General features: G+C 37.0%; 2 protein-coding genes across 4 annotated transcripts; one reads left to right on the forward strand and one right to left on the reverse strand.

Annotated features, from left to right (window-relative positions):
- Positions 1 to 63: 63 nt before the first annotated feature.
- On the reverse strand, positions 64 to 25000 carry LOC133519034 (cilia- and flagella-associated protein 161). Of its 3 annotated transcripts, XM_061852899.1 has the most exons (13): positions 22967 to 24373; positions 21401 to 21490; positions 20820 to 20892; positions 19810 to 19966; positions 18142 to 18226; positions 17209 to 17367; positions 16925 to 17014; positions 13112 to 13274; positions 9707 to 9948; positions 6181 to 6339; positions 764 to 853; positions 525 to 668; positions 64 to 283 (listed from the first exon to the last, which is right to left on the reverse strand). In XM_061852899.1, exons 1-12 carry the CDS (start codon positions 23021 to 23023, stop codon positions 573 to 575), a joined length of 1461 nt encoding a protein of 486 aa, XP_061708883.1. In that variant the 5' UTR covers positions 23024 to 24373; the 3' UTR covers positions 64 to 283; positions 525 to 572. The 3 variants fall into 3 exon arrangements, with proteins under 3 accessions (XP_061708883.1, XP_061708884.1, XP_061708882.1); XM_061852900.1 differs by lacking the exon at positions 22967 to 24373 and adding an exon at positions 24865 to 25000 and having other exon boundaries at positions 64 to 668; XM_061852898.1 differs by having other exon boundaries at positions 64 to 668.
- LOC133519036 (PAXIP1-associated glutamate-rich protein 1-like) lies at positions 24728 to 25383 on the forward strand. Its single transcript, XM_061852903.1, has one exon. The coding sequence runs from the start codon at positions 24825 to 24827 to the stop codon at positions 25278 to 25280; it is 456 nt and encodes a 151-aa protein (XP_061708887.1). The 5' UTR covers positions 24728 to 24824; the 3' UTR covers positions 25281 to 25383.
- The last annotated feature ends 1750 nt before the right edge of the window (positions 25384 to 27133 follow it).

The following is a 27133-nucleotide window of genomic DNA, read 5'->3' on the forward strand; positions in this document are numbered from 1 at the left end:
ATTATCTTTGGTAAAGGTAACTAGAATTGCTATTTCCTTGCATCATTAAATGAAACAAACATACAAGTTAACGAAATACTACACAACTTTATTAATGAATAAATAAATTAAAGTTAAAAATGTATAACAAATATAAACAAACTACATACATAAAAATACAAGTAAAGACTTACATAAAACGTAACATGCTCATGATTTTTGTGTCTTACAGATAAAATTTACAAATTGGTTTAATTAAACTGTGCGTTGTTTGTTGACTTTTCCATGGTTGGTCTGGTTATCCCTGCCAAAATAGCAATTCCTCTTTTACGTCCAGAATTGAGGGCAAGTCAAGGTTCTATGCTAGTTTTTTACAGCATAAGCAAGCCAGACGCTACATCGCTGAAAGGGCGCTCTATACCAAATGTATCTATGTAAAACAACGTTCTCTCGAGAAACAAGCAAATACCTAATAGGCATAATAATTAAGTATACAATGAACTATATTTAATTTTCTACAGTTTAAGCGATTTTGAACAAAGTACCTAGGCACTTTATTGGTACGCATATTACGATGTAAACACTGAAAAGAGTCAGTCTTTGGCGATAGGAATGTGAATATGCCAAACGTTATTCGGCAATTCGCGCCCAAATACATCTAAGCAGGTTTTCATCAGGGGAGCGTAAATCTGTAACAAAATATGACGCACTTAATTAATTTTTGGCATTTATTTAAATAGGACCAATCAAATCTTAATTGAATTCGTCGACTTTGATGACTTACTTTCCCGTAGAATCCCGTTTCCCACTTCCCGGTGTCCACGCCTAAATTAATATTTGTGGCGCAATGATTTATTATAATGTCTTCATTTACCTAAAAAAATGATATTATATATGATTTAAATTTAAGCAGATACGTCTTTAAAAATACTCCTGGCATATTGTCGACAAAATTCTCGGTATTAGTATGTATTTGTATGAGCGGATATTAAAGTCCATAAACATCTTATGATCATTTCCAAATTTTTATACTAAAGTACAGTGTGAATAAAATTAATGGGACCTGAATGTAAAGTGCCTTAAAACCGTTAGATAGCTAATTTTAATTAAAGGAAAAATTCATTGATCTATTTCTAAAAAGATACAAAACCGCATTAAAATATTTTGTTTTCATTCGCTTGTCTTGCCCGGGAATTGAAGCGACTAAAAATTCCAAACACTTACTATTTTATTCCACTAGTCGATACTCGATACAGTTAATGATATTTAAAAAAAATTCCATAAAACATTGTGTCATACATTCATCGATCGTACAAAATATCCATAAAATAGAATATTTGGTATTTTTGGATTTTTAAGCGGATTTTTGAATGAAGTTTATTTCTTTTTAAAAATAAAAGAATGTTTTCTTTAAGTTAAATGAGCTAACTTAATGTTTAAAGGCACTCTCCCTCCAGGGCCCATTATTTTTTCCACACTGTATATTTTACTGAGTAGGTACCTATATAAAAATTTACTGCTGTGACAGTACAGAGGACTTACCGCGAACCACGTTCGACGAGTTGCCTCCCTGTCACACTTACTTACGAATTTACAAGTGCGACAAAGAGGCAACATGTCGAACGTGGTTCGCGGTAGCCCCTCAGGACTAAAGCTAGTTCTTCGACATGAAAACGGTACTTGCTCGTATGCTCTGTACCATCAGAAAAATAATATAGGTACCTACTAATAGAAGTAGTAGCCAAGAGTCAGACCAAGTTGGCAGCGATTTTGATAGCCCAGCCTGTGCAAGTATTAAGTACACGTCATAATTTCATAGATGTTTGAAGTTTAAAATAACACTTGCACTGCCTGGGCTGCCAAAATCGCTGCCAGCTTGTCTTGGTCTGACTCTAATAATGGTCGTCCGTAGGTTGAAGGCGTTGGAGGTAATGGCCTAGTAAAGAGGGGAGTATACCACGTGATCGACCATACAAAATGAGAAAACGTTTTTCCACTTTCTAATATTTTCCATTCTCTATGATTTTTTAGGGTTTCTTACCCAAAGGGTCAAACGGGACCCTATTTCTGAGACTCCGCTGTCCGTACGTCCCTTTCCGGTGCATGCGACACTAAACTCAAAATACACCACTTCTCAATTACTACCAATATTATAATAAACTATTTTCATAACGAATGAAACTCAAATGAGCTTGTTACCAAAATGAACCGTTCTCGATTTGCACTTTCCTCAATATGGGTCAATTCCAAATAGACTGAAGGTCATAAAAACCGGTACACAAAAGGCTCTTTTCCCAAAATACCCTAAATTTGAAATACGGGAAAGTATCAGAACACCCGATTTTCATAATGATTGATTCACAAAACGTCATGTTCCCAAAATACACCAAATTCACGATTGTCATACTTTATACGGGTACGTTGCCTTTTAGGGTTCCATATGAAATATGTATTTATTTATTTAATCTTTATTGCACAAAAGAAAACCTTATAGTACAAAAGGCGGGCTTAATGCCATGAGGCATTCTCTACCAGTCAACCTTTAGGCAACACAGAGAGATTGTGGGCGGTGCTACTTTAACAACAACCAAATATAATACAATAACATACCATACAAACATAATACATACATACTTATATTTCTTATAACATATACATAAATAAAGACAAAATTACGACATACACTAATATATTTATTACAATTTGCTGCAAAATAGTATCCAAAAATTGAGTGAAATTTAAAAAAAAACGTTACCGGGCTCTTTAATTCGTATCAAATTCACGGCACTTATGTTTAGTAAAGAGAGTTTTTCAGCGAAAACTATTTATGTTGAAAGTACTTGTAATGCACTATTCCCTTGATTTTTCATATTTTTGGTAAGCTTGGTATAGTAGTATTTTTCTAAGATGTCAGTATTGCCTTATAGAACTATATAGGGCAATGCGGACGACTACTACTGCTCAAAATTTTTCGAGGAAGGCGATTTCCTCCAAACATATACATTGAATCAAAAACTTTTTTGTAACCTCCCTATCCTTACGATTTTTAGGGATCCGTAGTCAACTGGGAACCCTTATAATTTCGCCATTTCCGTCTGTCTGTCTTTCTGTCTGTCCGTCCGCAGCATTGCTCCGTGATTGTTAGTGCTATTAAGCTAAAGGTTGACATAGATATACAAATTAATATCTTCGGCCACATACACATTAAGTGGGAATTACATTTTTTTTCGCTTCAATCCAATCGTGTAGGATCAAATGATGTCGCGAATGCGAAGCAACATGTAGTGCGATTCGCACATTTCCAATTATTAAAATTTTTGTTCTCGTGACTAAAATTATACCTGTGCCCGTCATAAAGGAGAGCGGGCGCCCGTTTTGGTTCTCAATAAGAATAATTTCGGTGCTGGAACTCCTCTTGGCCATGGCGAATCTCAAGGAACAATAAATGATGACATCGATTCCTTTCCTAAAATATGACAATCAAGAATTTAGTGTATTTTGGGAAAAGACCGTTTTGTGAATCAATCATTATGGGAAACGGGTGTTCTGTGATTGAAATTTAGAGTATTTTGGGAAAAGAGCCTTCTGTGTATCGGTTTTTATGAGCTTCAGTCCATTTGGAATTGGCCCATATTGAGGAAAATGCAAATCGAGAACGGTTCATTTTGGTAACAAGTTCATTTGAGTTTCATTCGTTATGAGAATAGTTTGTTATAATATATATATATATATATCCGTCCGTGATAGGTAGCCAGTTGAAATTTCTACAGATTATGTATTTCTCTTGCCGCTATAACAACAAATATTTGAAATACTCATCATCATCACAGGCCTTTGCGTCTATTGCAGACGATTTAAGCATTGCTGTTTAGACAACGGGTTTGGTGACTGTGGAGGCCGATGCGTGAGCGGCACGACCTCCCACATTTTTGGCAGAGAAAGCTCATGCCACCTGAGGTTCCAGTCCCGATTTGCTTTCTGCGACACCTTCTGCTATCTAATGTATTAAACCAGGCTTGGTCGCATAGCCTTCTCCCCTCCACAACGCGCTTGCGCCATCCATCACGGTCTTCAGCTAAGATTTCCCAGGCATGGTGGTCGATTTCAAATGCTGACATGTCTCGCTTAACACAGTCTTTAAAACGCAGCATCGGTCTTCCAACGTTCCTTTTAGCATACGCAACTGCACCAAGCAAGACACGTCGAGGTATTCTAGAGGGTTCCATCCGGTGCACATGCCCCAGCCACCGCAAGCGTCTCTGTTTGAGAAGAGCGGCAAGACTAGGCAGCTTCGCTTTTTCAAGAACACTTTGATTTGTCACTTTGTCCTGCCAAGTTATTCCAAAAATGTTGCGTAGACAGCGCATGTGAAAAGTGTTGAGCCGTCGCTCCTGTTTTGCATACGTCGTCCAGGTTTCTGCTCCGTACAAGAGTATACTTAGAACGCAAGTCTGGTATACTATCATCGTGGTTCTAACAGTGAGATGTTTGTTACACCACACCCTTGAACGTAGCCTCCCGAACATGGTCGCTGCTTTGCCAATACGAATATCGATCTCTGCATCAAGCGAGAGATTGTTTGACACAATCGAGCCAAGGTAGCAAAACTTACTGACGACTTCCAGGGCTGTGCCATCCACCAGTATTCTGGGTGTTTCTGCACTGCCCTGCACTAACACGACTGTCTTTTTGGCATTAATGGACATGGAGGACAAAGTGCATGCCCTGGAAAACCTGTCCATGATGTTTTGCAAATCAGCTACAGAGTTCGCCACAAAAGCTGCATCGTCAGCAAACAAGAGAATGTCGACGAAGAAGTCCTCACGGTGTTTTGCTGATTTGAGGAGAGAGATGTTGTATAACTTCCCGGTCGTCTCTTGTATGCAAATGCACCCCCTGTTGGTTATTACTAAAAGCAGCCTTAAAAGTAGTGAGAAGAAAATACCAAGCAGTGTGGGTGCTAAAACGCAGCCTTGGCGTACACCCCCTTCATTTCAAATTGCTGGGATATTTTGCTGTCATAAACCACAGTGCTTTTCATGTCATCATGAAAGGATTTGACTAGATGGAAAAGTTTAGGTGGACATCCAATATTCTAAAGTGCCCTGTATAGTCCCTCTCTGCTGACAGTGTCAAAAGCCTTATTGAGATCTACAAATGCTACACACAGAGGTGTGTTCTGCTCTCTACACTTTTCCTGTAGCTGACGAAGTGAGAAAACCATATCTACAGTGGAACGCTGGGGACGGATACCACCACCACCAACACCACCAACCACAAATACTAAAAACAGAATAAAATAAATATTTCTTTCCAATCTTGAGGTTCTCATTCAATCACCGAAAGCCGGCCGGTTTTTTTAGTATGTTATTGACACAATGAAAAACTAAGTTTAAAGGTTTTCCTGTTTTTAAAAATTTGCAAAAAAAAATTGTTTTCCAAAAAAGCGAAACATATATATATATATATATATATAGCATATTAAGAGGGAAGAATAGCTTTTTGAATCTAACGAAATAACGGTAATTTTTCTATGAAACTCCATTACGGGAGAAAACTGTTTCCACTAACTAAATTTTAACAAATCGCTTTGATTTTGATGTCAATTTGATATATATATATATTACGCTGGAGCGATTGACATCAAAATCAAAGCGATTTGTTAAAATTTAGTTAGTGGAAACAGTTTTCTCCCGTAATGGAGTTTCATAGAAAAATTACCGTTATTTCGTTAGATTCAAAAAGCTATTCTTCCCTCTTAATATGCTTCAAAATTCAATCTTTCCTGATGTGGTGTGCCGAACCAACTAACTAATACTTATTTACAGTACATATGGTGCTACTTTGCCGCACTAGTGCGAAAATTAGCATATTACGTTACTGTGTCGAACATTTAAAGGGCCATATGTACTGTAAAACGTTGTACGATACATGTGTAATGTACTATTACGATACAAGTGCAGAAAACAGGAAACTTGCAACGAGTGGCGATAAATTAAAACACGACCGAAGGGAGTGTTTTAAATCGACACGAGTTGCGAATTACCTATTCGCACGTGTATGGTACGTTTTACAGTACATATGGCCTTTAAAGTTTCGACATAAGCACGGAAAGTGCTCATTCCCGCACGCGTGAATGAAAGTAGCACCATATGTACTGTAAAAAAATATATAATAAAGCCAAGTCAATAGTAGACTTACAGGGACTGGTTTCCCTTCCTGTTCAAATCGAGAGATGTTAGGTCTCTGGGCCGGCAGGATTCGCCAACGCGTGCTTGATACCGCGTGCTCGCTTAGGAAGACCGGGAACTTGCCGCATAATCCTGGGATTGGGTTCAAGTCGAACCTCACATAAAGGGGCTAAAAATAATGTAGTAGTTAGTAGGTAAAGGTATGTATATTAAATAAATATATTAAAAATGCCTATGTCTCACGGAAGTTTTGTTAGTTAGTTTGTAATAGATTTTCGTAATAGTCTTAGACCTGATTTTCCAGTCGATACTTATATAATAATTTTCTTGCTGGTTGTTGTAAATTTCTCTTGAAATTCTCAAACAAGTGAAAGATTCCACCAAAAGGTGGAATCTTCAGCACAGTGGCGGGTTAGTCACGTGGCAAAAGTGGCAAATGCCACAAGCCCCGCGCACCAACGCATTGTGACCGTAAATAGTATATTACTACAGAGGCCGAGAAGTAAGGGGTTGCCGACCGAGCGTATTGCAAGACTGGATAGTTATGAGACCTGGGCTATAACCGCGATAATCGATATTTGCAAATTTTTCTCTGTCATTCTAAATCCGCCTTCATGAGAGTAGATACCTAAAAGAGAAAGATCGGTAGGCCCTCAGAAACCCAAATACAATACAATAAACAAACAACCCCTTTTGACGCCGAGATATGTAGGCATAGTGCTTTTCCCAAACATGCAATTAAATAAATAACAAAAAAGCTACAAGAATTCAAAACTTAAGCTTAGAATAAGTTTAAAAGTGGAAAAATTACTGCCTTGGGTGAGACTTGAACTCACGGCCTGTGGATCCAGAGTTTGGATCCTCTGGATCCTCAGTTTCTTTTCGTCCGACAAAATTAAAGCAATCCAAGGGCCCCTTGATAGAATTTACCACAGGCCCCGCGCTAGCTTAATCGGGCACTGCTTCAGCATCACTGAACGGAAATAAAACATGGAAGCATTTTGAACGCTCAATTATAGCCCAACGTAAACTACCCTAAGGTGGGCGGGGGTTACAAACTACTCGATTGGCAACTTCAGTTCGACCGATATGACAGTCAGTGATAGATGGCTAAATCGGTTATTAAAAACAACGTTTTTTTATAATTAAAATTGTCTTAATGTGTCGTGAAATGCTGCAGAAGTTATCCTGAACATTCCAAGGACAGTAGCATCACTTTTCAGGTGTAAGTAAACATATAAATTCAGTAAAATTTGGATTAAATATGACGACATTTTTCAATATTACCGTGCTAATTTAAAAGGTAACTGCATACGACTTTCATAACAACATACGTCTTTTTAGATTACGAGGATAATAGGGATGATATTATGCCAAATGAAGTAGATTATTTTATTAACTTATGTTTGATTCAGATATATTCTATATTATAATATTTATAATAAATAAGTTATTATTTTGTATTTTCCTTTTCTTTTATCTTTCATGGGATGGAGCTATAAAAAACTACCTAGTCATTTGTTATTTAAGGTATAATCCGATTCCCACAAGATGCTGTTCGCAGCGAACTATGGAAAAAAGCTGTCCAATTAGAGAGACATGAAATTGATTGGAATCCTGGCAAGAGATCTAGAATGTTTTATTTATTTCAAAGATAAAGATTTCAAATTGTCAAAAAAAGGCTTCACACAGCTTAATAAAACCGCTGTCCGTTCAATAGTTTGTTACGGCCGCTCTGTGACAACCAACCCGTGAGATAACCATACCCGGTCTCCTATATGTAGTATATGTAGATATTTTTCTGCCACTCTTTCAATGAATTTGTTTAACAAATACACATATTATCTGAAAATGTGGATCATTTGAATCCATCCTCTACTGTCATATATATATCCCTGTATGGCTAAGACTTTTTGTCGAAACTTGCAGTTGCCAAGAAAATTTTCCTCCGTCTTGCATTTAGACAACGCACGCAGAGATCACTATTTCCAAAAAAAATACTTCAGTTGGAACTGAAAGTGGTGATGAGCTTTTATTGTTACGCAGTCTTTTCAAATATTTTTGACCTGATTCGTGAACCCATGTAAATTTTCCTGGCTGTGCCTGAAGTACCTGAACGTGACTACGCTCTTCCATACAGATTAATAATAAAATTTGTCTAGCCATAAAAATACTTACTATAGCGGAATATGTTAATATAACAATGAATGAAAAAAGCGCTGGTGGCCTAGCGGTAAGAGCGTGCGACTTGCAATCCGGAGGTCGCGGGTTCAAACCCTGGCTCGTACCAATGAGTTTTTCGGAACTTACGTACGAAATATCATTTGATATTTACCAGTCGCTTTTCGGTGAAGGAAAACATCGTGAGGAAACCGGACTAATCCCAACAAGGCCTAGTTTACCCCTCTGGGTTGGAAGGTCAGATGGCAGTCGCTTTCGTAAAAAACTAGTGCCTACGCCAAATCTTGGGATTAGTTGTCAAGCGGACCCCAGGCTCCCATGAGCCGTGGCAAAATGCCGGGACAACGCGAGGAAGAAGAAGATGTTAATATAACAATGAATATTTACTTATCTTGGGTTAGTCTCTCATTTCATAACAACATTTTAACGCGGATTATTTGACTGGTTCTTCAAACTATTATGGCATAAACCTATCCCTGTCCCTGTGTATGAACCGCGAACTCTTAGCTGCCAGTACGTACAGCAAGAAGGTTATTAGCGGATTAATGTCGCTGATTGGAAATTATTGACATTATATGCATGTTATCTATACTTATCCGTGTACATTAGTGTAAAAGAGATGACTATTATTTCGTTTATCAGTTTTTATTACAGGCTCTGAAAACGTATCGTCTTATTTAAATGTCGGCGTAGTTGTGTATGTGTGGTAATAGTCCCCAGAAATTGAACGATAATGTTCTCAAATACGGATTCCATGTTTTATTTCCGTTCACTGTTCAGCATACAAGACTTTCAAGGCACGAAAGGTGAACAAGCTTTAACGTCGTGTGAAACAAACATTATTCACCACACCAACGAGAGCAAACAAAATCACAGCTGTAAAACATTAAGGCGGGATTCTACCAATGTGCTGCACTGTACGGCACAAAGCATTTTTTACTAAATATGCTTGTACCCAGTGTTGGCGAATGTTAATTGGAATTGAAAATATTAAAAATTAACCATTACAAATTGAACCGTAACGGACGGTTACAGTTTACGGTTCAATTTGTTATGGCTAATTTTCAATATTTTCAATTCTAATTCAGGTTCGGCCAACACTGCTTGTACCGCACAGTGCCGTACTCTGATGGAATCCCGCCTTTGAAATTTAATATTTATCATGAAAAATCATCACTTAAAAAGCCACACCAAAGAAATAATTCAAGGTTTGTAGCCAGTTACTTTTCTTCTCCAGGGTTACAGAAAAATACAATGTGACATGATCGGTCAATTGAATTCGTTGCACCTACTTAGTCGGTAATGTCGGCAAAAAGTTTCTAAAAATACCTATACAAATTTGTAATTATAATCACCTTTGTCTTTACTGTTTTAGAGAGAGTTAGAAGAAATTCCTGATTATACTTCAAGACTTCGTGTTCCCGATTACAATAATCGGCAGTGGTTATTACGAACGTGTGTTTTTCTTGTGGCACTACATCCTGGTGAGCTACCACCGAGCATCCATCGCGGAGGTCTTGTGAGTACATTATGTCATCAGCCGAAATGCGACCGCCCAAGAAGAGACCCTTATATTTCGCACTCGGTGTGTCTGAAACTGCAACAATGTAGTTGCTATATTGTTACTGTGTATTGAAAATGTAAGAACCTAAGTTAAACATGATAATATATCTAAGAATCTGTGGGGACATATATACATACTTAAACATATACATCGACCGACGTCGTGTCCGTTATAGAAACAGTGAAATTGTTATCCCGTTATCGAATATACAATGTGAAACTGCTTAAATCTGTCAATCTATTTTAATACAGTAACTTTATACATTACAGTTTGGATCAAATCCGGTAGTTCTGATTTTTTGCAGACTTATTTCATGTTGGCCCAATGAATAATTCAAGTTTGTGACCTCGAGCGCCAAAAGCAAATTTGTCAAAAATCAAGAAAACCGTGAAAATTTCGTTTTCATTTTAGATTTGGGTGATTATAACCCTAAAAGGAATATGAATATTTTGAAATTGTGATTTTAATTGCAGAGCAAAATAATAAAGACAGAAGTGTTTAATGATGTATTTGAGACCAATTTGTAATTATTTTCTACCGAGCCGATTTCTTCCCTATCATGTATCAAGTACGGCCCCCGTGGCCCCGCTTTGAAATATGATAAATATTTTTTTTTGTTTCTTTACTAAAACAATAGTATTGAATTGATATTATCTTCTCCAGGCATTTTTAAAGTAGACTAAATTCGCTACAATACGAGACTAGAATTGTCTCTGTAGACTTAACAAAGAAAATTTATATAATTTAAATGTAGACCTGTCAGAATTCCTTATTTCTACGAGCAAATTATTAAATATTTTTATAGACATATATATCATAGCACATTGCTTGCAAAGAATGCTGTATTTGAGTGGAATGGATAACATATATTAGTGCCGTTTCGATGGATATATCTATATATATATATATATCTTTGTCTCAGTACCCGCACCACAAATATCCTATAATATTTAATTATTATTTATTGAATATGATTAGGTACACTGTTTCTTTCCTATGCTTGAAATTAAAACACTCCTTTGTAGGGTTCCATAGTAAAATAGGAACACTTATAGTTTCGTCATGTCCGTCCGTCCGAGGCTTTGCTCCATTGTCGTTAGTGCTAATAGAGACCTGCAATTTGGCCTGGGTATATAAATTAATCATTCTGACACTGGTAAACTAAAAACTAGAAAATTTTTAGTGTACCTCCCCTACACGTAAAGTGGGGATGTTTTTTTTTTGTTTCCAATCTATAGTGTGGGATGTCGTTGGATACATCTTTGAATACGATTTAATATCAATTTCTTGTTAGTGAATATTTTAGGAAGAAATCTTCCCTTAATAAAAATACGTACCTACTGTAATAAGGGAATGCGGTCTAACGCGTGGTGGCGAATATAAACGCAGACGTAAATTTCTGATATTATATATTTTTTCATAACATTCAGATTACAAAAATCGACTACGAAATACGACTTCTGAATGCCCGTCTGCAGATCTTTATTCATAGTTCTGAATTCAAATCTACTTATAAATATTGCCAGTTACCTTCAAAAAAACTGATTCTGAAAATTATATTCATTAGTATTATATATGGAATAATATTTACAACATCAATAAATTGCTCTGATAATTAGATTAAGATAATTATATGTAATACTGTCTTACTATTCATAAGTGCTTGTTGCTAGGCCTACATGAATAAAGTATATTTTGAATTGAATTGAATTGAATTGAAGGTTTCCAACCACAGCCCGTACATTTCATGCCTTTGACGCAAAAATGACGTAATTTAACATACAGGGAGCTTTTTAACAACACTATAAATTTAGGTAACTTACCTATTGACGCGTCGAAAAATAAATACTTGTTACGTAAAATACACTGTTCAAAATCAAAAATATGTATTATTTAATAGACTAATAATCTATTATTTAGTTAAGTGACAGTAAGATGAAAGTCACTTAGACGTTTCTATACTGATTGTCAAAGTATCTATATCAGTTAACTAAACAGGTTGGCAAATGATTTATTATTACGAAAATATTAATTGGAATCATACTCTATGTAGCGTGACGTCATTTTTCCGTCAACGGCATAAAATGTACGGGCCCTGTTTCCAACCTTCACATACCTCGCCTCCTCGGGTGAAAGTGGCCATCATTCAATTATCAATCAGTCATTTATTATTTTGTCATCATATAGGTGTAAATACATTTAGTACAGGTGATAGGGTGTTTTACATGTAGCAGCTATGATGTACCTTTCCGGCGTACGATATTTAAAAACATAACTACCTAAATACAATTAATTTATAATTAAAATACACGTTACAAACAGAAAAAAATCAAATAAATAAACAAATGTCAATAAACCTTACATACTATAGCTACAATTACTAATAAGAATGTACAGCCAGTTTTAATATTAAATTACATTTAGGAATAATATATCAAATACAATGTCAATATAAGGCCTACATGTACCGATAAAAAACTGTAAATTTCAAACGACTGTAAGTCTTGTACTTGACTGTAAATATTACTATAATGTACTTGTACATTATAGTAATATTTTTCCAAAAAAAAATTGCGCATCATTATCACAAAACTACACCCTATCAACACAAATTGTCATTTTTGGATGGATAGGTACCTACTGGAACAGCGAGCGAGCGGTACGGCAGCTAGCCTAAAGGTTACATTCAGATTCTAACTTCAGCTGCACTACTGTTGCGACTTTCTGTTGCAGTGTTGACGCGGACACTGACAATTTTCTTGATAAAATACGTAACGTTCGTAACCGCAATACTGCCACGTTCAATCCGTCGCTCATTTTATCTACGAAACGTAAGTGCTGGATGCTGGAACAATATTCTGTTGCCATCCGAATGCCACCTAAAAGCTATAACTTAACAATGAGGTTGGAGTAACCTCCACCCACCCAAGGAAAGACCCAGCGTCACGCAAGTCACAGCCAAATGGTTTGAACAAAAGTATAAATTCAGTGAGCGCGAATGCCGAGCGTTAAGGCCGTGAGACAGTGTGGATGAATGACCTCAGTGAATGACCAAAGATTCTGAGCCAATTTATCTAAATTTGCTATTAAAATGAAATACTACGTACCTATAGCGATCGATCATAAAAGTGGAGATCCAAATATCCAAATAATAAATAATCTACATCGGTCTAGCATACTTTTGAAAGTTTCTAACCTGATATGTGAGGGGCAAGCAATGAAATCTTGGCACCAAAAGCAGTGGTTCCCGTAGACTGAGTCAAGACGGTGGGGGCATTAAGGTTTTCAGTCATCTTCCGGTATCTCGCAAGCATCAGGTCGCCATTTTCCATTTGATTCCGAAAGGTGTCCAATTTGTACTAAAAATGGATTGATCTAAATAAATAAACTACGAGTAATGGGTACTATTAATGTCATGAAAAAATATAGACTAGGTATTGGCATAGATAGAAAGAGCTATTTCACATAGTGATTTTTGTAACAGAGCTGCAATTTAGTACTGGTGCAATCTGCTGTCGCGTGCCGCCGTGTGGGGCGGTCATTCGCCGTCTTGGTGTGGACGGCTGTGCGTCAGCTAAGGATAACAATATTATTTATCATTGATATTTATCATTGAAAATCATCACTAAGTCAATTCTACCAGCCAACATAAGGAAACAACACGGAAATAACTCAAACTCTGCATCTGATTACTTTGCCCCACATGTGGATAAAATGCAACTTTCTCATTCGTTTTTGAACAATCAAGAGGGTCTTTGCCAGTTGGTGTGATGAAAACATTATTTTATAGTCCATCATAACCTTGCCTTAATAATCTCCTTCATTATTTCAAAAGTCCCAATCTACTCGTAAATATCAACTGATTAGTGGGAAATCAAACTTCCTGGACAGCAGGAAAGGCCCTTTCGTGAAACAGAAGGAAACAATAGCAACGCGAAGCGGCTATCGTTTTACTAACGAACGAAATAACCTCACCTCCTCCAATTTGGAAGCTTCATACCAATTACCGAGAAGCACGCGGTTACAGTAAACAATGCCTTTGTCTTCGTCCAATTTCGACAGCTTCGACATTTTGTAGTGAACGAATATACAATTCTCGTGACCTGATTTTTTACACAAAGTAGTTGCATGCACGGATCTATATAGAGTACATATACCTCCTTGGCTATGAGCAGAGGTAGCACCGGTAGCACCTCAGACAGTGACACGATATGTCAAACATCATTAGCAATCATCATTTATTAGGTACTCACCAGAAGCTACATTATGTACTTAATTGATTAACAAAGAGGTTAAGTTAAATATATTTAAATTAAAAAAACATAAGGGAACTTTTTGCTTTAACTTAAAAATCGCTTAACCAGTCATGTTCGCCATAGTTTTCATTGAAAGTCAATATTAAACGAGCTGGAGCTCAAATTTTACTTACTTGGCCCCCTCCTAGTTCACTGGCTGACTGGCCTTGCACAAGTTGCACATATACTTACTTTGCTCTTTGCCTTGGAAGCAGATTTATTTTTCTAAGACCTATACCTATTTTTGAAAGACCTATACAACGATATCCTACTTTACGTGTAGGGGAGGAGAAGGGGGAATCATGTCAAATTGCAGTTTTCTAGCAAGGTCACGGTGCAAAGCCGCGGACGGAGAGATAGACAGACGAACATGGCGAAAATATAAGGGTTCCTTTCCTAGTTGTCTACGGAATAACACATTGTGATGCACACAAACATAAGTATCGCACATGGAAATAGTTCGTTGAACAGTAGAAGTAATAGTTAATACGTAAATGCTTATGTGATCGGCAAAACCAGTAGGGCAAGGTTGGGGTCGTTAACTAAGGTCGATAATTCTATCGATATTTGCTCAAACATATTATACAATGGTACCTAGTATTTATTATAAGAAAGAGCATTTTAATAAAATATTGCCACTCAATTGTTTATTAAATATAATTTAATAACGCAAAAACTTGACATTTTATGTTTATCTTTAATAATTTATTGACAATTTTACATTTCAATTACTCTTTTAACAGGTTACAATTACATAATCGTTTATTTTGAGGTGCGATAAAAATATTTTCATAAAAATGATATTAGAGTAATACAAAAATATCTTCGGCTAAAGTCGCAAACCTCGTAGCTCCTCCGCAGTAGTTACGCTGTTTTCAACTTTAGGAATTATTGACCAAAGCAGTGGGGCGACACTCCTCCTTTCGGTCATTCTCGGTTCCGTTCGGCTCATCATTGCTCCGAGCAATTATTAAGGTTGGCACAACTTGACGTCCCTTTGCGTTCACGACCACAGGTCAGATAATGACTTGAATTTTGACAACCCTAAATAGCCGAAAGGGATAGTGCCATACTCTAGAAAGGGACAGAACGATTCGTTCCTGAATCGCTGTCAAAGTTCTGTTTTGTGGGAAGTCATTTCTGTACGATAGTACTATTATTTGTTCTATGATCAAAGTAGCCATTCCCTAATGTCCTGTAATGAAGTTACGAGGTTTGCGAAGTTATACAAAATACTTACAAATATGTTAAGTTTACCTAAAAAATGTTGTTGTTTTGTTTTATTGTGTTTAGTTTAACTTTTAGATTTGTAGTTTAAGTCGTATCAGTCATGCGCTCACTGCTAAAATGTATTTTGCATGAAAAAAAATGAAAAATTTCCATGTAAGTGAATATTTTGTATTCTTATGAGAAATAAAGATCTTTAAACCTACCTACCATCTTTTTCTAAGCTTGATGTGATGGATCAGATATATGTAGCAGTCGTCACAAATCCGAAAGTTAATGTCAAACGGGTGAAAATATGTGAAATATGACTTGAATAAAGCTGCAAAAATTACAGTTTCAAAAGCGTATATTAGTAAATATTAAAACGTAACAGATCCAAATATACAGTGCCACCTATTCCTTCTTCTTGGTCGCAACGTCACTCACTAGCGAGAATATGTTTTCGGCCGTGAACCGCTTGTGCACGTCGATGAAATCCCGGCACGTCACACCGCACTCCTAACAAACTAGATATGTTAATAAGTAACTGTGATATTGTTAATAATGACACCATAAGTACCTATCTTTACTTTACATATGGTGCTATTTTACTGCACTAGTGCGATAATTAGCACACTACGTAACTATTTCGAAAATTTAAAGGGCCATTATGTAGTGTAAAACATACGATTATCAGGCCCGAAATCGGGACTGATTTCGGGCCCGTTCTCGGGAGGTGTGGATGTAATTGGTGCTTAAGCGCCTGAAACCAGTCCCGATTTCGGGCCTGATATTATTTTTCGTTTCACTGAATATCAGCACATCGTTAACAATATTAGAAATGCTAAAAAATAATAATAATAATAATAATAATAAAATTCTTTATTGCACACTACATAAAAAACAGATACAGAAATTGATTACATATACACATTGGTAGGTAACAACAGGCGGACTTATCGCTAAACAGCGATCTCTTCCAGACAACCTTCAGATAGTGAGATGGCGAACGAAGTTAACGGGTGGTGCAAAAAAATAAAAATAAAGAAAAAAAGTAGTAAAAGTACAATATAATACATATACTACACATATAAAGTTAAGATAGACTACATTATTACTATATACAAAAATAAATACATTACTATATACAATAATAATTTGTCCCTAATTGTCAAAAATGTTCAACGTTTGATATCTTTACCTAACCTAACCTAACGATGTACTGATAATGCTGATATTTGGTGAAACGAAAAATATTCATTCTCGTCGGCCCGAAATCGGGTCTGATATCAGACCTGAGAAAGTGTGGATGTAATTGGCACATATAAAGATAATGCCAGCAGCGCCCGCATCAAGCGATTAACTCAGGGGTCTCCAAACTACGGCCCGCGAGCTGAATCCTTGTTATTTTATCTAGCCACCATACAATAACAATATATTTCAGTATCACCATTAAGTTTAAGTAACAGCTATCAGGGGTTATAGATTTATAATAAATGACCACATACCATGCCAAAGAACGTTTGCATCCAGTTTTGATACATGACGCTCAAACTCTTATCAGCAACGCAATTCTTTATGATAAGCTTTTTGCCAGTCTGAAAACCACACAACAAAATTTTATATAACAATAATGAAGTAAAATTGCATTTTCATGCCAGTAGTGCCCTAGTGACCATCAAAGTGTTATCTTCATGAGAATTGAAAACAACCTGTTTGAGACCAATGGGACAATAGCTTAGCAAAAGAAAATTTAGTGATCGCTGTTTATTAAGAAACACAGCTGTAAAACCTCAATAGGTTTGCCTATGCCTTCAAGGCGGTCGCAAGGCAGCAACGGCACGGTGGTCCAGCGGCAATTGGTGTCTCGCTTGGCACTAAGTCGGATGGGGATCCGGTTTGATGGCTCCGGCACTACGGAGTTCTGGTACCGAACGTAAAGCGGCGGCGCCTGCACATAACAAAACGTTATACCAACATAGTGAGTAGCAGGTATATATTTTTTATTCTAGCTTACTTGAGTGTCTAACTGCTGGGCAAAGCTCCCCTAGATTTCCATAACTCCCGGCTTTCTAGTCCTTCCGGCCGATTGTTGAGAATGGTTTCGAAGTCGTCTCACCATTCTTGCTCTCACTTATAGCTGCGTCTTTAACAGACGTACGGCGGACCACCTTCAACTCGGTCGAATAGGCTTCGGACCGGACCAAGGTCGCAGTCCGGTACGCCCGTCTCTCACAGCTTAAAAAGTGTATATAGACGTAACAGACGGCCTCGCGAACGATCGTAAGGTGGTTCACCGTAGGTCCATAAACGCAAAGTCTAAGAAAAAAACGTGCCCCTTAGTTTGACACCCAAAATAGATGGCGTTGTATTGCGTCATATGTTTTGCGGTCACTCAAGTGTCAAACACTGTACAGCGCCGTCTCGTTTACCTGTCAAATTCGAAGCACGAAATTGTCATAGATTTTACACATCTTACTCAATCCATCTATCTTTGATTAAAGACACAGCTATAAGTGAGAACGAGAAAGAGATATTTTGACTGCACCAAGGTCGCGGTCCGATGCGGTCGCCTGTAGACACTATTACTTATATAAGTATAACACATCGACAGTCCACCTTGTTAGTGTCCTCAGACACAGCTAGTAATTATGAAACAATAATAACTAGGAAACTATAATCTTAAGCTGCAAGCGCCAAAAACAATCAACTTTATGATAGTTACATCAGGGTCTCCGTAATTTTCTGCCTTCAAGAAAAATTGGTCTCCGTAATTAACTTTCATCCCACGTATGGCTTCGTCTTCAATGCTGTAAAGAAATAATACATTGTGCAACTGCTGTAAATAAATAGTACTTGTGCAACGGAGGGGGGGGTAAGTGAAACATTGGAAACGAGGGGGCTGGAGTGAATTAATGATCCGAGTTTGCAATACGCTTACCCCCGGAGATACACAATGTTTTTCATCTCACTTTTTACGTAAAAAACGAAATATTTCCGCGGCGGGAACAATAGGTAGGTATAGGCCTTTTTTCTTTAGTACACCTGCATGAAATAAGATCTTTTTGGAGCAAGTGTGATGAAAATTAATTTTGAATGGAGAATGCAATCTCGATCTCGCGAGATCTCGCACGAGTTTTCGAGATTCAATCTCGTTGACAGGAAATCTCGATTTTAGTCATCTCGGTCGAGGTCTCGATAAATATTTTCGAAATATCCAACGAAGATTGATCAGTGTGAATTTGTTCTGAGTCATGGATGTTTTCTATGTATTTAAGTATTTGTATTTTATTATATTTTTATCGTTGTATGAGTACCCACAACACAAGCCTTCTTGAGCTTACCATGGGGTCCGTGGGACTTAGTCAATTTGTATAAGAATGTCCCTATACTATTTAACCCCAAATTTTTTGTAAATTGCTCAGTGCTTGACAAAAATATCAACTGAGCTTGTTAGTCTCTGTCTGAGCGTGTTAGTTTGCTTTGAAATTATTTTCAAAACACATAGTGAACTAAAATGCTGACTTTCCACGTCAAACACGTTACAATAATAATTAAAAATAATTAATAGGTACTTACACGCGAAAGAGCTAATTAATTTCTTGTTTTTTTTTTAACAAAAGTATTTTTCTTATCAAATGTTGATTAAATTTATTGTTTTTATTTTCAAAATATATATAATAAATAAATATTATACGACATTATTACACATAAATATGACGTACCTTAAATTAAATACGTAGTATATACGACATTCTTAGAGTTCTTTGGTAAAAATAACACATTTTTAATTACTTTGTCAAATCTCGACCTTACGATCTCGATTCAGATTTTTCGTGTAAGATCTCTAATCGCCAATCTTGGTGCGATATTCCCTAAATATGAGGACCTAGTGAGAATTTTAATGCCACTCGTTTTTTTTATACTACGAAGTATATGGCCCGCTTGATGATGATGGTAAGCAGTCTCCGAAGCCCAATCCCAAAGTAGCCAAATATATCGTGATACAACTTTGTTGCCGTAGAAATAAGGATGTGTTCCAATGTATTTGGCCACTTTTGCCGTCACTATCTGTTTGATGCTGACTTTACACTTCCTTGTACCCATCCCAATCATGACTAAGCCACACTACACTAAGAGTTGCGTCGGTAAGTACAGCTGATTACGCCGCGAGACTAGGTGGAGCGTAACAATAGCGCGCATTCTTATCTATACATTCTGAGACAGCCGTCGTACCTATCCCTTATGTTATGTTTAGAGTACAACCAAGCACACTATAAAAATCGGTGTATAACTCAATTTTAGTCAGACTCTCAAACAATCCTATCGGCGCACGGTTATAAGGACACCGGCATAATATGTTACTGAGGACGGCCCATCTAAGCCCATGTACCTGAGTATAACAAAGGTGTTCCGGCAACATGGCGTCATGAGCGGGCTGAGCGTCATAAGGCAGCCGTCGTATATATTCTGTTCACAGTCCACTTCTCTTGCGCCGACTTGGCTGGACAAAGCCAGCCCGTAGTGCTGCACGCCGCCAGCACCTTTGACTATGTGGGAAGTAAGATGTCAAATAAGATTGCACTATATCATCCAATATAACCTTCACTTGGCAGGTACAGTCAGCAGCAAAAGTAGCTAAGCGGGTAAGGAGTTTAAGATGATCAAACACAACATTATTGTTAAAAGAGTAAGTGCAAGTGAATAGGTAGATTATTTTTAACAATTCGCCCGTTTATATAAAGCACTTTATGTTGTTAACATTACAGTTCGAAGACGAGGCCCAAGGAAGTGAAATAAATACCCGTTTGCACAACACGCTTCCGTTCCGCGTTCAATACACAGGCCCCGAATATACGGATACTAATTTATTGTACAATTGTACAGAGTTTTGAAGAGCAGTGACTTTAGGTAAAAGGTCGAGTTTGAATGGTTGAGATTATCTAGGCATCTGTACCCCTAGTGTAAATTTATTCGATAGCAAAACGTCCCGCTTGGCGCGCTGATTCTAAATCCCATACAAAATGAGACTATCGAATAAATTTACACTAGGGGTACTGAAGTAACGATTTCAAAAGTAAAGATAGGCCCGTTCATATAATTCCGACCAAACGTTCTCGTTTCGTGCGCACTAGTGGAATGGCACAACGCGATCGGATGTTGAGATCGCATCTAGTTGCGTTAGACTGCACTATTGGCTCGCATTCGTGGGATTTAATTTATCTTGTGAACTTCGTTTGAGGATAAGTTATTACTAGGCTCGGGATTGGGACTTTTGGATGCTCGCCGTGGTTCTAGAATCCACGGAGTCGTCATTATGTTATAATATTTTTTACGTAGTTAAGCCTATTAAGTAATGGATACATTAACACATGAAACACAGAAATGGACACCGGTTATTACCTGGTATATCCGGAGCAATCAATTGGACATTATATCCAAACATTGCATAATTTCCACTGATGGATAGTGGCCTCTGAAAATCGGAATAAGTAGTTCATGTAATTATTTTACATAAGCGCATCCGCTAGCTGGCGCGGTTGCAAGGGGCGGGTGAGCAAATTAATTAAAAAATAGTATGAGCAGTGCTAACTGGCGTAGACGCGTGCGACGGATTTTACCTACAATGACACCCGCGTGCGTGCGCCCGCTCCGTGCACCCGCGCCAGCTAGCGGACGCCTAAGTCACCAAAAAAAGTGTGTCATGCAACAGAAGTTACAAAATATTTTTACATATTTATATAATTAAAAAAATACAGGTTCTTTCATCGTCTAGTTATAGTTACCTAAAAAGTTATATAATTTATATAATTACGGCAGTAGAAAAAGGTGCAATATTTAAATTTTCTATGGGATATGGACAACCATTCGCGCCTAATTTTTTTATAGTTAGGGCCTTTTTCTACTAATGGAAATGGCTTCCCAAAACTATACTAATCCATGAACATAAAATAATGTGCCTATTAATTTTAATTATTATTTACCTCTTTCAGCAAATTGCTATACAAAGTCCTGGCTTTTTGTAACAGTAGTTCACGTCTGTCTCGTTTCCGCAAAAAGAATTTGAAGTCATCCTGGCGATTTGGAAATACATATGAATGAAATGTATTAATGTATGGCGCAGTACAGCGCCACCTCGTTTACCGTGCGTTTACCTTTTTTTGCAACTAACTAAATTTATTTATTTGAAATATTTACCCAAAGAGCATATATTTACCGTGCGTTTACCTGTCAAATTCGAAGCACGAAATGGGGCTGGCCGGTCGAAGTATTTTACAGATGGCGCCAGCATAGCTTACCCTATTAATCCCTACAATTGTGTCATAGATGTGCTTTACGCGAGCGCCCGTGATGCCGTGATTTCAAGTCTCACCCAAGGCAGTAATTTTTCTACTTAAAAAATTATTCTAATTCGCATTGTGTATGGCAATGCGACAAAATTAAAAACACGTTTTAACATTCCTGACAATATACCAAAAACAACCTACGTAATTTGGTCGAGTTATTTGTTGGCCACCATAAAGCATACTAGAGTCTGATCGGAAAGAGAAGTCGTGGAATGTATTGGGCCCCATAAATTCCACGACTCTTCTCTTTCCGAACAGACTCTAAAATTTACGGTGGGTAATGAAAAAATGAGACTGTGACAAGGACACAAAATAATAGCGCTTTCTCTGCCACTCCTACTGAAAGTTCCATAAGTGCATTTCGTTCGGTCATCTAGCCCCTCAGCCCATTTCATCTCTATATTATTGTACCCTATTGTACCTCTACAAATTGTGTCAAATCTTTGTTTTATGTTTTTGGAATTGTATGGCCTGGATGCCAGGCCTTTATGCCAAATTCATAAACCTTTAACCAAACCAACCCCCCAATGTATTAAATGTTTACACAACTCACTTAATCAATGTGTATCTTTGGTCTTACTTGCTGAACGCGGTTACATCTAGTGACTAGAGTCAGGGCTACATATAACCGCGAAAATCGGAGTTCGTCAAATGCGGGCATTTTTCAATTTCTCTGTTACTCTAATTACATCTTAGTGAGAGTAAAAGAGAAAGATACCCGCAATTTGCGAATTTCGGTTTTCGCGGTAGGCCCCCTGACTAAGATAAGTTCAATCAATTTTTCGTCTAAGATAAGTTGGCAGCGATTTTGATGTAAATGTCAAATAAACGTCATAATTTCATAGAAGTTAAAATAACCCGTGCACCGTCTGGCTCTGAGCTATAAAAATCGCTGCAATCTTATCTTGGTTTGACTCTAAGTAATTTTTTTTTTTTTTTTATGGCATCGCGCTCCTGGCGCATTCAGCCAAACGAGTAAAACGGGGAAACGGAATTAAAGGATTACATTATAACGGATATGTCGGAATTTGGACAAGGATCAGGGAATGGTAATATATTATAATAAATTATAATTTTATCTAAGTTATTTAGAATTCTGAATCAAATAAAATTATAGTCTGTCAAACAACTTTGTTAGTAGAACTCTTTCTACTATTATTATATTGTGTTCGCAGAACTAGAGAGGTTACATATATTACGTACTTCATTTTTAAGCCGTTCTTCGACCCAATTACCAACAAGTACACCATTGTTATACATCCCTCCTGCATGTATGTACCTATAATGCAGACCCTAAATAGAAAAATAGACTGTATTAATGCTATAACTATAAACAATTAGTAGCTAATACAACTTTGGAAAAAAGGAATGAATGACATTTGTCAATTGTCACGTTTAAATCAAAGAGTACGTATTTTTTACATTTAAAGCATTCGGTTTCCAGGTTGTTTAAAAAAAATCGTGAGAGTCAGAATGGCGGGTGTACCTAAATAAAATCAAATGAAAAGCATACCATATTTTTGTACCTAATTTGTACTATTTAGTACCTCGTTTAAAAAAATTTGTACCTCACGGTACGTAAAGTTATCATCAAAAAACAGGTCACCCGCCATCCTGACAGTCAGAATGGCGGGTGTACTTTATTACGCTATGTTCCCGTGGTTATTGATAAATTCTATAAAAGCCAAATTTTTGTACCTTTTTTGTACCTTCACATTCAATTATAATATGAGTCATTTTATTTGTGGTTTCCAAGTTTTACTCATTTTATATTTTGCTTGCTATTACAATTTTGCAGGCGTTATAATTTTTCAAGTTATTGATTTAATTTTTAAGAAAAAACGCTATGGTACAATTATTTTTATTACGCCAGGATTTAGTACCTTTACTGTTTAATCTGTTAAGTTCAAATAACTCAGAAAATCATGTCTTAAAAATGATTTTTCTTAGGAAGATATCTTTGAATTGGCGCCTAGCCTTTTTTAACGCTAAGGTACAATTATTTTTATTACGCCAGGATTTAGTACCTTTAATGTTTAATCTGTTAAGTTCTAATAGCTCAGAAAATCATGTCTTAAAAATGATTTTTCTTAAGAAGATTTCTTTGAATTGGCGCCTAGCCTTTTTTAAGACATGATTTACTGAGTTATTTGAACTTAACAGATTAAACATTAAAGGTACTAAATCCTGGTGTAATAAAAATAATTGTACCTTAGCGTTTTTTCTTAAAAATTAAATCGATAACTTGAAAAATTATAACGCCTGCAAAATTGTAATAGCAAGCAAAATATAAAATGAGTAAAACTGGGAAAGCACAAATAAAATGACTCATATTATAATTGAATATGAAGGTACAAAAAAGGTACAAAAATTTGGCTTTTATAGAATTTATCAATAACCACGGGAACATAGCGTAATAAAGTACACCCGCCATTCTGACTGTCAGGATGGCGGGTGACCTGTTTTTTGATGATAACTTTACGTACCGTGAGGTACAAATTTTTTTAAACGAGGTACTAAATAGTACAAATTAGGTACAAAAATATGGTATGGTTTTCATTTAATTTTATTTAGGTACACCCGCGATTCTGACTCTCACAAAAAATCTTATTTTGTTTTTAATTTATACTCTGCATCAAAGAATACAATAATCACTAAGAGCTCTGCATTTATAAATAAATATAGCCTGGCAAACAAAATTCTGTAAAAAAATCTCAGAAAAAGATAATATATAGGATACTGCGATATTTGTATTTTCTATGGCTGAAAAAATTCGCGGTAACTTTTATCAAATTTAGCACCATTTTATTGACGGAAATGGTTTATCAGACTTGAGTGACGGATACATCCGGTACGACAGTCTGTGTCGTACAAACAAACGAAACCGTTTATACAAAACATAATCATGCTAAAAATACTAGTCTACGGGCGTTCAATCAACGTGTTAAAAAAGATAACTGTCACTGTCAGTGTCATATCATTGTCAATGAGCAATGTTTTATTTTTATTTTGGACTGTTTACATTTTGTTATATTAACACTTAAGATACCTGTTTCTAAAAATGACTGAAGTAGATCTGCAGAGTGATGATTGGGACTTACCGTGTTCAGACGACGAACTTTCAAAATATGGCACTAATATTGGAAAAAACTGGGCGGTGGAACCAAATGAATTAGAAGAACTTTACAATACTATTGATAAAGGCGGAACTTTGTCGCTGGAATGGAAATGTTCAGGTCGTCGAGCGCCGTCACCAATACCTGTGACAAAAGAAAGTAAGCCTGAAGTGCTTGTCTCGCCTGTAAGAGAAGAAAAGTCTGATTTCGATTTTATGGATGAAGTAAGTTCGCTGCGATTGCGAGTGCGACGAGAGGGCGAAGACACGCTCCGCGGTTCTGCCAAGAAGAAGACGACGTCGTTCGATGGCATCCTATCAAACCTGATTCGTCACAAGCGCATTGAGCAAATGGAAATGCAAGCAAACACACCTACTTCATCATCCCCAAGCACCTCTTGACCCTGTGAAAGTGTGAAGCCTGACACAAAAATGTAAACAATCTGTTATATTGTATTTGTGATGTCCGTGTTCAGCATTAAAATGTAAAAGAATGGGCCAAAAATCTAAGTATTTGATTAGCGAAGGGCTTCCCAACCTGAACATTATCATATGTGGCTATAAGATTCCTTATGCTTCATGTGCATAAAGACCCTTCCCTGTGGAAAGCCACATATGTCTATGCTTGCTTGTTTAAGGAATGTTGAAAACTAGTATGACCATTACACCAGCTCTAAGCTCTAGATTCTAGAGAGAACTTCATGTAGGTTAATTTACACATGGGAGAGGCTAAAAACTAGAAAAAAGGGAGTCAAGCAATGTAGTTCTCCCTACTTTATTAATAATTTATTCTTTATTATAGGTAGTTCTTACAGTAATAATAGAAGACTGTATTGTATAGTATTGAGTGCTCTTAAATGAATCTTAAAATAGTTAATTCAATTTGTAAAAGAAAAAAGTCCCCAGATTTCCATACAACATTTTTGAGTTAGATTTAAGTTTTGTGATGGATGGATGTGTCATAATACATGGAAATCGTACCAAAAAAGAGGTGTTGCCTTACATCAAATGAGGTAGTTCTGTTTTTTATAAAGTCATTAGTGATGAAATAGTAATGACAAATCCAAGTTTTCCACCTCCAAAGCCCTAAGGATCATTGTGTGTATAATATACAGTACAGGGAGGGAACTTGTTATAACTCGCATCTCTTGTATATCTTTGATGGACCATGCTTGTCCTCTGAATCCACAGCACTTCTTTTGCACCTAGCCTATGTGGTAGCATTTCTTCGTTAACCTGTAAAGCTAAGATGGTTGGCTCTTTATCATTTGTCACCATGCTTGTCACATTCTAACAAGTATGTAAGTGCGAAAGTAACGCATGGCATGACAGGTGATAAAAATGCGACCATGATACTGCTGCTGATCAGGCAGGTCGTAATCGTCATCTGATGGTGGATCATCAATGAATGGTTTTTCAAACTCAGCACTCATCTCTGGTCTGGTATATTCTCGTAGGATTGACTATTGCTGTAGTTGCAAACAGCTGAGCATTTGAGTCCTGCTTCCCTGCAACCACAACTGCTGGTACAACCTTTTAAATCACTACCAACATATTAAAAAAACAGAACTACCTCATTTTGATGTTAGGTAGAATGGACTGTCACAAAACTATCAAAATTTTTCAGACATGTGTCATTCTCAATCAAATTTCCATAATTGAGTTATAGCCACGGACTTATAAGATTATCCGGATAGGGTACATTGGCAAAAAAGTGTGTCCACATGAGAAGTCAAGGTGGGCCTTGCATCTCTTTCTAATTAGGGTGACCATGAGTTATATGTATCTGGGATATTAGGATAACGTGGAATACATAGTTTAGCCAATATCTTTTCTCATTCGTGCATAGTCAGACAGAATCTTACTGTTGTTTTGCTGTGCTAGTATTATGGCCCCTGAAAAGGGATGGATATAGTTTATTATCTTCTGTAAAATGCTTCACAAAATCTTACTTAATTTAGTCATCCTAAAAGCTGTTACTGATAGGCGTACCGGACCGCCACCATGATCGATCGTGAGGAAGGTGGTCCGCCGTAACTTCTGTCTAGAAAACAGGTATGATTAAGAGAAAGAGAGAGACAGATATGCTAATAGAACCAGGGGGCCTACCGCGAAAACCGAAATTCGCAAATTGCGGGGATCTTTCTCTTTTACTCTTCGTAAGACGCAGTCAGAGTGACAGAGAAAAATGCCCGCAATTGACGAATTTCGATTTTCCCGGTAGCCGCCCAGGGTCGCGGTCCGCTTCGCCCGTT

The sequence above is a fragment of the Cydia pomonella genome, chromosome 6, assembly GCF_033807575.1.
Source record: "Cydia pomonella isolate Wapato2018A chromosome 6, ilCydPomo1, whole genome shotgun sequence".
NCBI classification, from domain to species: Eukaryota; Metazoa; Arthropoda; class Insecta; order Lepidoptera; family Tortricidae; genus Cydia; species Cydia pomonella.